The sequence below is a fragment of the Hemicordylus capensis genome, chromosome 4 (assembly GCF_027244095.1).
Source record: "Hemicordylus capensis ecotype Gifberg chromosome 4, rHemCap1.1.pri, whole genome shotgun sequence".
Lineage (NCBI taxonomy): Eukaryota > Metazoa > Chordata > Lepidosauria > Squamata > Cordylidae > Hemicordylus > Hemicordylus capensis.
In genome coordinates, this window is record NC_069660.1 from 170,395,942 (window position 1) to 170,407,748 (window position 11,807).

The following is an 11,807-nucleotide window of genomic DNA, read 5'->3' on the forward strand; positions in this document are numbered from 1 at the left end:
CACCGCATACAGTTTGAAGCTGTAAAGATAGGGAATAAGATAGCTGTAGGAAGATCTCAGCAGCACGTGGAGGCAAGGCACAAGAAGGGTCCCATGCCTCCGTGATACTCTTCCTCTTCCGTGCCATGTGCAAAATTGAGGAAGTGAGTGCCTTGATTTCAGTTGGGGGGGGGGGTTGACTCCCAGTCAGGGACCGGCACTTAACCCTTCGGGGACCGGCAGCGGTCCAGGGACCGGTGGTTGAGAAACACTGTTCTAGAAGAACTAGCTGATCCCGCACAAAGCATCTGTGCAGTTGTGCACTGAGCCTGTGGCATCCCCCACCACAGCTCCCTCGCTCGCTCTCCCCCCCCGCAGCTCCCTCGCTCACTCTCCCCCCGCAGCTCCCTCCCTCGCTCTCCCCCCCGCAGCTCCCTCGCTCGCTCTCCCCCCCGCAGCTCCCTCGCTCGCTCTCCCCCCGCAGCTCCCTCCCTCGCTCTCCCCCCCCGCAGCTCCCTCCCTCGCTCTCCCCCCCCGCAGCTCCCTCCCTCGCTCTCCCCCCCGCAGCTCCCTCGCTCGCTCTCCCCCCCGCAGCTCCCTCGCTCGCTCTCCCCCCCGCAGCTCCCTCGCTCGCTCTCCCCCCCCGCAGCTCCCTCGCTCGCTCTCCCCCCCGCAGCTCCCTCGCTCGCTCTCCCCCCCCGCAGCTCCCTCGCTCGCTCTCCCCCCCGCAGCTCCCTCGCTCGCTCTCCCCCCCGCAGCTCCCTCGCTCGCTCTCCCCCCCGCAGCTCCCTCGCTCGCTCTCCCCCCCGCAGCTCCCTCGCTCGCTCCCCCCCGCAGCTCCCTCGCTCGCTCTCCCCCGCAGCTCCCTCGCTCGCTCTCCCCCCCAGCTCTCTCTGCCCACAGCGCTCCCCATTGAGCGGGCCAGGGCCAGGCCATCCCGCCGCCGCCTCCCACCTCCTCCTCCTGGCTGGTGGGGCTTTGCCCACCGTCTGCCCACCTTCTCGCCACGCCGCCATTATTTCTCCCTGCCACCGCCTCCTCTTCCTGGCTGGCGGGGCTTCGCCTGCCAGCCCTCCACCTCTGCATCCCAACCGCTGCCATTATTTCTCTCCACTTCAATGCTGGAACTCTTGCATGCTCTAGAGCATCTGCACGTTAATACTTGATTGCTCTCCTCACCTCAGAGATCTCCCCACTCTCACCTGAGCTGCACTCCTGCTCCTCCTCCATCCCACTGCATCCATCCCCCTCACCCTTCTTGGTAGGGATGGGTCCGGACCGGTCTGGAGGCCATTTTAAAGGCCTCCGGATCGTCCGGACCAGTCCGGACCTGGCTGGTTCGGTTCGGGTGGAGGGGGTAGCTTTAAGGGCGGGGAGGGTTTACTTACCCCTCCCGCCGCTTTTCCCCCTCCAGCGCTTGTATTTATTGTAATAATTGGGGCGGCAGGATACCTCCCTGCCGCCCCTTGTCCCTCTGCAACGCCGCCTCCAGGATGGGGTGGGCGCGCCCTTAAAGGAACCCACCCCACAGTGCCGGACCGTAGCTCTGCGGTTCCGTGCACACCCCTACTTCTTGGTCGTGGCTGCAGCATTACTGCTGCCTATTGGCCAAGCTGCAGCACCCTGTCCCCAGAGACCTCCCCACCCTCACCCGAGCCCCGCTCCTGCTCCTCCCCATAGGAGCAGCAGTAGTGGTTGACCAGGTAGTTCTTCGCTGCTGCCACTACCATGGCCGCTCGTTCCCCTCAGGTTGCTGACAGGCTCGGGCCCATCCCTTGCTTGCCTGCCTCCCTCTGACAATGGCCTCGGTAGCCCCAAACAGCAGCAGTGGTTGACTGGGCCCTTTTTGCTGCTAGTGCTGCCGTGGCCACTCATTCCCCTCAGGCTGCTGACAGGCTCAGGCCGGTCCCTTGCCCTTCCTTCTGTCTCTCTTCCTTCTTCTCTTTCTCTCTCTCTCCTCCACTCTCTCTTCCCCACTCTTTCTTCCTCCTCCCTTCATGTTTTTTCCCTCCCTGAGTTAACCGATTTTGTTCATTTTTTCCCCTCATTTAATTCACACAACAGCATCCTCCTTCTCCTGAAGGGGCTCTTTCCTCCCTCAGGACCCGTCTTTTTGCAGACCCCTGCCTGCTATCTATCTATCTATCTATCCATCTATCTAGAATTCTCCTGGGTGTGCCTTTCGAACGTGCGTCCCGGCAGCCCAGCTGATTGGCTGGGCTGCGGGGGCGCCTGATTGGGTAAGGCGCACCCAGGAGAATTGACTGGCCCGGCCGTGGAGGCGAGGTGGCGGGCCTGGCCTGGCCAAGCCGTTGAGGCGAGGTGGCGGGCCTGGCCTGGCCCGGCCCGGCCACGAAGGCGAGGTGGCGGCTGGCGGGCCCAGCCAGGCCGCGGAGGCGAGGCAGCGGCTGGCGGGGGCCGCACTCGGCCCGCAGGCGGTGGCGGCTGCACTCGGCCCCGCCGGAGATGGGGGGTGGAGAGAGAGAGAGGTAGCCGGCCCCAAAGAGCGAACAGATGCTCTGTGCGGGGTCGGCTTGTATATATATACTAGTGTTTTCAGGCCCGTTGTAATAACAGGCGCTAGCACCTTCCCCCCCCCCCACTTGCCTCCGCGTCCGGCCCCGCAACCAACAACTGTCGCCGCCGCCGCCAGCCTCCATGCCGCGGCCGGTCTCCCCAGCCGGGCAAGGGCCCCAAATTTCCCCCCCGCCCGGCTTCGGCGGCCAGGCCTCGGCCATGGCTCCGCCACCACCTCGGCCGCGCCTTGGCCAGTTTCCCCCGCCGCCGCATACCCGGCTTTTTCGGGACAGCCACTTCTGGCCGCCCAAGATGGCCGCCGGGTGCTGGCGGTCGTGTCTTCCTTGCTCTGTTCTGGGCATGCGCTTCTCGCATGCCCAGAACAGCCCAGGGAGGCACGAACACACGCCTTGGTGTCCGTCCACGGACGGACACCAAGGCTTTTATTAGAGAGGATTCCTCTCCTCTACAATCAAGAACATCTTCTGACCAGTAACAGTTGCATTCCAACTGACCTTAACCATCACAGGCTCCTCCTCCTTATCTGCATAGGGAATCCCCACTGCCCAATCACCATAGTGCCACAGGCTCCTTCTCCCTATCTGCATATGGAATCCCCACTGCCCAATCACCATGGTGCTTCTGCTCTCACAGGCTCCTTCTCCCTATCTGCATATGGAATCCCCACTGCCCAGTCAGGTGCTTCTGCTTGCAAACTCTGCCAGCCAATCGCCTCCTTTCTACCACGTCCCCATGCATGGCCCATCTTAGAGAATTAATAATATAGATGGTATGGGAGGAAACCTGACCAATGCTGTTCTACAAGTCTTTAAAGTTAGGGCAACCTCTCAATAGACCAGAAATCCAGGAAGGTGCAAGAACCTGACCATATACAAAATCAATTTTTGAGATGCTTTCTTTTACATCCCACAATGTTTTAGCCATGATATTTAGGTCGGAACTTGATAAGCTTTTGATTTTTTAAAATTGTATTTGGTTAATTATTTGGCCATGAGTAAAAATATGGATGGATGATAAGCATTTGTCCACTTTGTCCAAATAATATAGGTTGCAAGGAAACCAATAATTTCTGGCTAGCACAGGTTGATAAGATCTTGAAGAGGTGCAGCATGGCTAAAGGATTAAACAGGTTTATTGAAAGCCAAGGATATTTTGAAATTTAGACTTTCAAATATTGAACAGCACCACGTAGTGATTAGTCAAGTCTCCAAAATTTTACCTTTTAATATTTATACATCACAGATATCTAACTGGCCAAACAATCTGATTTAAAATCCTTCAGTCTTTAAATAGCATTCTGTGCTCTCTGTCTCCAAACAATGGACACAGGTGTTGAACCTGACCACTACAATAACACTCCGTAAGAGGGATGCTTATGAGCCTGTGGTTTAAGCAACATGGAAGATAATATAAGAACATAAGAACAGCCCTGCAGGATCAGGCCCAAGGCCCATCTAGTCCAGCATCCTGTTTCTCACAGTGGCCCACCCGATGCTGCTGGAAACCACAGGCAGGAGTTGAGGGCGTGCCCTCTCTCCTGCCATTACTCCCCTGCAACTGGTTCTCAGAGCCATCCTGCCTTTTGAGACTGGAAGTGGCCCACAGCCCTCTGACTAGTAGCCATTGATGGACCTTTCCTCCATGAAGTTATCCAAACCCCTCTTAAAGCCATCCAGGTTGTTGGCTGTCACTACGTCCCGTGGCAGAGAGTTCCACAAGTAGATCACGCGTTGTGTGAAAAAGTACTTCTGTTTGTTGGTCCTAGACCTCCTAGCAATCAATTTCATGGAATGACCCCTGGTTCTAGTGTTGTGTGAGAGGGAAAAGAATTTCTCTCTCTCCAAATTCTCCAAACCATGCATGATTTTATAGACCTCTATCAGATCTCCCCGCAGTCGTCTTTTTTCTAAGCTAAAAAGCCCCAGGTGTTGTAGTCTTGCCTCATAAGAAAGGTGCTCTAGGCCCCTGATCATCTTGGTTGCCCTCTTCTCCACCTTTTCCAGTTCAACAATGTCCTTTTTAAGATGTGGTGACCAGAATTGTACACAGTACTCCAAGTGTGGTCACACCATAGTTTTGTATAAGGGCATTATAATATTAGCCGTTTTATTTTCAATCCCCTTCCTAATGATCCCTAGCATGGAATTTGCCTTTTTCACAGCTGCCGCACATTGAGTCGACACTTTCAACGAGCTGTCCACCACGACCCCAAGATCCCTCTCCTGGTCAGTCACCGACAGCTCGGATCCCATCGGCATATACTTGAAGTTGGGGTTTTTTGTCCCAATGTGCATCACTTTACACTTGCTAACATTGAACTGCATTTGCCATTTTGTCGCCCACTCACCCAGTTTGGAGAGATCATTTTGGAGCTGCTCACAATCGGTTTTGGATTTCACTACCCGGAAGAGTTTGGTATCATCTGCGAATTTGGCCACCTTGCTGCTTACCCCTGCTTCTAGATCATTTATGAATAAATTTAAAAGCACCGGTCCCAGTACTGATCCCTGGGGGATCCCATTTCTTACTTCCCTCCATTGTGAAAACCCTCCATTTATCCCTACCTTCTGTTTCCTATCCTTCAACCAGTTACCAATCCACACATGTACCTGTCCCCTTATCCCATGACTGCTAAGTTTCCTCAGGAGTCTTTGATGAGTAACTTTGTCAAAAGCTTTTTGGAAGTCCAGGTATACTATGTCAACTGGATCACCTTGATCCACACACTCATGGATCAATTTGCCTGGAACAGACGTTAGGCTAACTGGTCTGTAATTTCCCGGATCACCCCTGGGTCCCTTTTTGAAAATCGGTGTTACATTTGCTACTCTCCAGTCCTCTGGTACAGAGCCCGATTTCAGGGATAAGTTGAAAATTTTAGCAAGGAGGTCGGCAATTTCACATTTGAGTTATTTGAGGACTCTTGGATGGATGCCATCCGGCCCTGGTGATTTGTTAGCTTTCAGTTTTTCCAGACAGTTTAGAACATCATCTCTTGTCACTACTATCTGACTCAGCTCTCTAGCCTCCATCCCTAAAAAGCCTGGTTCAGGAACAGGTATATGCTCAGTATCCTTTGCCGTGAAGACAGATGCAAAGAACTCATTTAGCTTCTCTGCAACCTCCACATCCTCCTTAATAATCCCTTTCACTCCGTCATTGTCTAATGGCCCAACTGCCTCCCTGGCAGGTTTCCTGCTTCTGATGTACTTAAAGAAGTTTTTGTTATTCCCCTTGATACTTTTGGCTAAATGTTCCTCAAACTCTCGTTTTGCCTCCCTTATTGTCACCTTGCATTTCTTTTGCCAGAGTTTGTGTTCCTTTCTGTTCTCTTCATTTGGACAGGCCTTCCAATTTCGGAAGGAAGTCTTCTTCCCTTTTATGGCTTCTTTGACGGTACCCGTGAGCCATGCTGGCATCTTCTTGGACTTAGTGGTATCTTTCCTCCTTTTGGGTATGCAATCTAACTGGGCTTCTAGTATTGTGGTTTTGAGTAAACTCCATGCACTGTGGAGTGAAGTGACTCTCCTGGATTTCCCTTTCAGCTTTCTTTTCACCGTACTCCTCATTTTGGAGAAGTTTCCTCTTCTGAAATTCAAAATGTCCATGTTAGACATCCTTGGTGATTCTCTCCCCGCATGTATGCTGAATTTGATGGCACTGTGGTCACTGTTCCCTAAAGGGTCGATGACACTGATGTCACGCACCAGGTCCTGGGTGTCACTCAGAATTAGATCCAAGGTCGCCTTCTCTCTGGTCGGTTCCATGACCAACTGTTCTAGGGCACAGTCATTTAGTGTATCTAGAAATTTGACCTCTTTGTCCTGACCTGAATGTGAATTTACCCAGTCTATGTGTAGGTAATTGAAGTCACCCATAATTACAGCCCTGCCTCTCCTTGACGCCTCCCTGATTTCTTCCTGCAACTCCCAGTCACTGTCGGCGTTTTGATCTGGAGGGCGATAGCACATCCCCAGTAGCATGTTCGCTTTCCGGCCTTATATAGTCACCCACAGGGTTTCTGTGGAGGACTCCAGTCCACCTAGGTTTTCAAGCTTGTTAGATTCTATCCCTTCTTTAACATACAATATCATCCATTACAATCTTTACTGTCCCTTTTATAGCTCTGAGAAACATTTCTGAATCTATTATCTAGCCCAATTGCTTGTTGGTCTGAAGAGTTTCAACTTACCTATGTCCTTAGAGATACTGACAAGCACATAAAGGTAGCCAGGTTTGCAGTGGACACAGCCAAGATTTATTTGCAAATCCTGAGCAGTGTATTGATACTTGGTTTGGGCCCGGGATACCTGAGGGACTGCCTGCTCCCAAGGGATGCTGCCCGCTTGACGAGGTCATCATCTGAGGGGGCTCTGCTCCAGGTGATGACATTGAGGGAGGCTCAATTGTCGTGCATGCGGGACAGGGCCTTCTCTGTTGCTGCCCCCAGACTCTGGAATGCTCCCCTATTCTATTCGCTCCTCAGTCTCCATCACAGCTTTTAGAAAGCATGTTAAATCGTGGCTTTTTACCCAGGTTTTTATATGATTATCTCTGCTGCTGCTCTTTGTACTCTGTATTGCTTTTATGCTGGTGTTTTAAATTTTTAATCAGATTTGTTTTATATTTTTAGCTTAATATCTTAATGGTGTCTTTTCTACAATCTTGTTTTTAAATTTTGCTGTAAACCACCTTAGGGTTGTTTTAATGAAAGGCGGTATATAAATTTAACAATAAATAAAAATAAATAAAATACTCCAGTGATGAAGGATATGATAGTTTTTGAAACAATATTGATTTTTAGGGTATCTTTTTAGTCACTAAGGAAACATTGTAAAGGCAATGTTTTTGCTATACCAAGATTGCTTTGATTTACTGCTGAATCAAGAAATTTTACTAAATCCAAACAGCTAGTTAACTCAAGAGTTAAGTTTTATAAGTTCTTAGATCTGAGCTATTTACCAGCTCCAATTTAGTAGTCACATTAATCACCATGCAAATGAGCTGCATGATGATCAATGTACATCAGAAAGTTTGTAGATCAGGAAAGCAAAGTACATTTTGCTTTGATCTAAAAAGACAAGTTTACTTATGACTGTAGTCCAATGCAAATATATATACCTGGGAATAAAGCCCACTGAACAAAATGGGATTTACTTCTGAGCAAGCAGCATGCACAGGATAGAGCTGTAAGTAAGAAAGGTGTGCCAACTGAACAGAGCCAGGGCATGGTTGGTAGACTAAAAGAGGGTGGGAGCTGTCTGCAGAGTACCTGAATGCTCTGAAAATGTTGAATCCACCACCACCACCACACAAGTATATTGTAATCCCTCTAGCAAAGTATTCTTACAGCGGTGTGTGTGTGTGTGTGTGTGTGTGTGTGTGTGAGTGAGTGAGTGAGAGAGAGAGAGAGAGAGAGAGAGAGAGAGAGAAATCTGAATATTTTCACTGACATTCAGCAAAATAATGAATGGTTCAACCATTATTTTATAATCCGTGTGATTCCCATGCCATTGGTGTCTCTTGAGCAGGCTGGAATGAACTTATTGTCACATTTCATTTGAGGGGCTTCCTGCCAAACAAGAAAGCTGTTCCAAATGTTCCGGTCAAGATTTTCTCCTGGCCCTCTTACTCACCATCTTGCAGCTGGGTCAGTGACTCCTTCTTTTCGGAGTCAAGTTCATCGCTGAATGTCCGGCAACGGTAGCCCTTCTTCTTCAGAATGTGGCAAATGAGGAATCCTCCAAGGCCCATGACGAAGAAGACCAGGACCAGCAGGAACAGCATATAGAAGCTGTGCTGGGGGTCCGGATCCCCATCCTCGGTGCTGTTCTGCTCTGACATTCGGATCTAGGAGAGAGGCAATATGGCTCAGAGCCCCCTGGTACCCACATTCCTCTGTCCTCCCACCCCGTGGTGCCCACGTGCCCCACATAGGCGTCCGCCGTAGTTCTCCATGCCCTTGGTCTCAGCAGCGCCCCCCGCCCTCGCCGCGCGCGCGCAATCCAAACGCCCCCCTCTCTAGTGAGCAGCAGCCTGCCTGACCTTGCTGAGGGGTTGCTGCAAGCAGCCTAGCTCTGATCCGGGAAGATTTGGCCTGAGGTTCCCAGCGCCTGGTTTTATGACTCAACAACGCTGTCTCCCGGCTAAGAAGAAGAGGGGAGCGGGTCAAGAGGGGCCATGGCCGCCTTCTTCACTCTTCCGAAGGGACTCTCCTCCGAGGAGATGCTTTCGGGGGCAGGCATTTCCTCGCGTCTCCCTTTTCGCCTCGCTGTTTCCTGGTCAGCGCAGCTCCCTGCCCCCCACCCTCGCGCCGTCCCTTGCTGCCGGCTTCCCAAGGACACGGCCAGCTTTGCAAGCATCCCGCCGTCTGTCTCTCCATCATTCTCTGCAGCAGAAGCCCCATTTCCCTCCGGCTCGGGCGAAGGCTGACCCTTGACGGCACCGCCTCTCTCCTGTCCTGCTGGACGCGAAGCTCGCAGGCAAGAGACGTCGCTCGGTCTCTTCTGCCCGCGCGCGCCCTTCCCTCTGTCTTTCGGCTGCTCAAGGACATGGCGGGGGCTCCGAGACTCGCGTCTCTGCTTCGGCAGCACCTCCTCCTCCTCCTCGCTCCGGCGAAGAGCGATGCCTTCGCCACTGCCCTGCAGGCACCTGGTCCCCCCACCCCTGCCCCACCGCTGGAGGGGGGGCACCATCACCTGCCTGACGCCGCTGCGGCCCCACACTCCTCTTCCCGAGCTCCGTCCTCTGCCTGTCTTCAATACTCACGACCAAGGCGGAGGGGCCGAGATGCAAAGTCAACCATTCAAGGAGGGCTTTCCAGCTGCAGCGGAGCTCGGGATGCAGGCAGGCAGGCAGTGAGGGGCAGCGGCTGCTACCGAGGCAGCCCTAGCGTGGTCTTCCTCCTTCCCCACAGTCGCCGAGAGCATCGCCGTTACCTTTCTCCAGAGCTGTCTGCCAGCCTGACCTTTCCAGGCTCTGCATTGATTTCAGTATCCACACCGGCTGCTCTCCTCCCCAGGCACGTCCCGGAACGAGAATCTCAAGCCTTGACCCAACTGCCTTTTCCCTCACTCCAGCAGCAGCAGCAGCAGCAGCAGCAGCCCTAAACACATGCGGCTTTCCTGAGCCTTTTACTATCTCTAGAGCCTGCCTACAAAGCACCAGCGCGCTGCTGCTTCATGTTGTTCTTGAAGTAGTCTGCTCTTGGCAAATCTGTCCTCTTCACCTTCACCTGTCGCCTAGCAACCCTGCATCCTCTGCTGCTGCTGCCAGGTACTACTTGAAACATCCTCCTCTTCCAGTCTCACTGCTTCCTTGTGGGCACAGAGAAGAGCTAAACAACCAACCCCTTAGCTATTTCTGGCCAACTTCCTGAAGGAAAAGCAGCATTTTACTGATACCACGGCTCCCACCTCTCTGATGCTCAGATGGCAATTCAGGCAGAGGCTGCAAGAGTTCCGCCAGGACTGAGAGGGCAGCAGCTGCAAGGCTTGACATGAAGCCACCGTCCACAGACTATAGATATCCAGGGTGCCAGGAAAGAAAGGGGGGAGTTATAACCTGGCATCAGTGCTCAGATGCCATTTATCTGGGCTCATAGGACATAGGAAGCTGCCATATACTGAGTCAAACCATTGGTCTATCTAGCTCAGGATTGTCTTCACAGACTGGCAGTGGCTTCTCCAAGATTGCAGGCTGGAATCTCTCTCAGCCTTATCTTGGAGAAGCCAAGGAGGGAACTTGAAACCTTCTGCTCTTCTCAGAGTGGCTCCATCCCCTGAGGGGAATATTTTACAATGCTCACACTTCTAGTCTCCCATGCTTATGCAACCAGCGTGGACCCTGCTTAGCTAAGGGGACAAGTCATGCTTGCTGCCACAAGCTCTCCTCTCCTCCTTGTTACAAGTACAAACTTGTAACACAGCAGGACTCATCATTCCCCATCTTATGTTTTGAATATTAGGAGACTCAAGAGGTATGGGGCTGTAGCTCAGTAGAAGAGCATCTGCTTTGCATACAGATGGTCCTAGGTTCAGTCCCTGATCTCTCCAGGTAGGACCATTGCCAGTCAGTGTAGATAATAGCTGAGTCCCATTGGTCTAAAGTAGCTCCCTATATTCCTACATCCTTTTTTTAAAAAGCTCCTTATCTTCCTGGTAGTATCACATGATGTATGTATTAAAGGAGAATGCCTTTAGTTGGAGAAGTAAAAGAGCATTCTGTCATGTTCTTTCACCTGACCTCCCCACCATCACTTCTGTGGTTTCTCAAAGCTTTCCTTTTACATTATTTGTGCTAGAACAGGCTTTTGAAAGCTCAGAATTGCCTTCTGAACAAGTGTGTCCCCTCAGCCAGAGCACCCCTTCCCCCCGCTCCCTCACCCAGGAGGTGAAGGAAGTGCTCACGGGCTGGGAGCGTGAGGCATGCCCCTCTCCTCCCCAACCAGTGTTTCACTGAAACATTGGCTGCGCTGAGTGGGGAAACCCAGCAAGCCAGCATTTCAATTAAACACTGACTGTGGAGGGATGGGGTCCTCTCCCAGGAATTGGCCCTGCCCCCTGCATCTGACATCAGATGCAAGGGCATGGGGCCAATCCCAAGTACCGGGCCCATCAGCACTGGCAGTGTTTCATTTCCCCAGTCAGCGGTTTGCTGAATCCTTCCCCTTCTCCCCACTACTCCCTGCCCACTATATTTACAATTGGAGATTTGCTAAGTAATAGTGAAACCCACACTGGCACAATTTCTTTGGGAAAGGTCTCTTTCAATAGTCTGTCTTCTATACAAAGGTCTCCCATGGGTTTGTTGAAATAAATGTTTTGGATTTCTACAAATTAAGAAAATTCTTCTCATTTAGTTCTATGTTAACATCAAATTCGTACATGCTCAGTTACAGTCAGCCAAGAGTATACTATAGAACATTTGTGAGAAGAGAGAAAGGCGGAGAGGAACCTCATGACTTAGCTGACTGGAGTGGAGATATAGGCAGATATTTTAATCTCAATCTCTCTCTCTTTCTCCATGGAGAAATACTTTTCTGACCTTTGGATAGATGAAAAGAGGCAATAAGAGCATGGGGAGGAAAATGATCACTAGAGTCAATAGAAGAATTGCTGCTGTTGGGGAGACAGAGACAATTATACCTGGTTAGTGAGCAATGGCTGGCAAACCTCTTGACTCGATCACGTAAAAAACTACTCACAAGCTACTTCACATGTTTGTTGTTGGGGATAAGCAGAGAGTGTAAGGCAATCACATAAGCAGTGCATTTTCTCTCTTAGCCTAAG

At 51.7% G+C, this 11,807-nt stretch overlaps 1 protein-coding gene across 8 annotated transcripts in view; it reads right to left on the reverse strand.

Annotated features, from left to right (window-relative positions):
- The window catches only part of RELL2 (RELT like 2), a 43,776-nt gene extending 33,770 nt beyond the window's left edge, over positions 1-10,006 (reverse strand). Inside the window, exons 1-2 of one of the 8 annotated variants that reach the window (XM_053250267.1) lie at positions 9,456-9,990; positions 8,154-8,367 (exon numbers count right to left, since the gene is read on the reverse strand). In XM_053250267.1, the coding sequence (XP_053106242.1) occupies positions 8,154-8,361 (208 nt within the window). In that variant the 5' untranslated portion in view covers positions 8,362-8,367; positions 9,456-9,990. Of the gene's footprint in view, positions 1-976; positions 1,351-3,011; positions 3,084-8,153; positions 8,368-8,562; positions 8,704-9,219 lie in introns of those variants that run through there. The other 7 variants (XM_053250266.1, XM_053250264.1, XM_053250262.1 and 4 more) reach the window with 7 other exon arrangements.
- Positions 10,007-11,807: the final 1,801 nt, after the last annotated feature.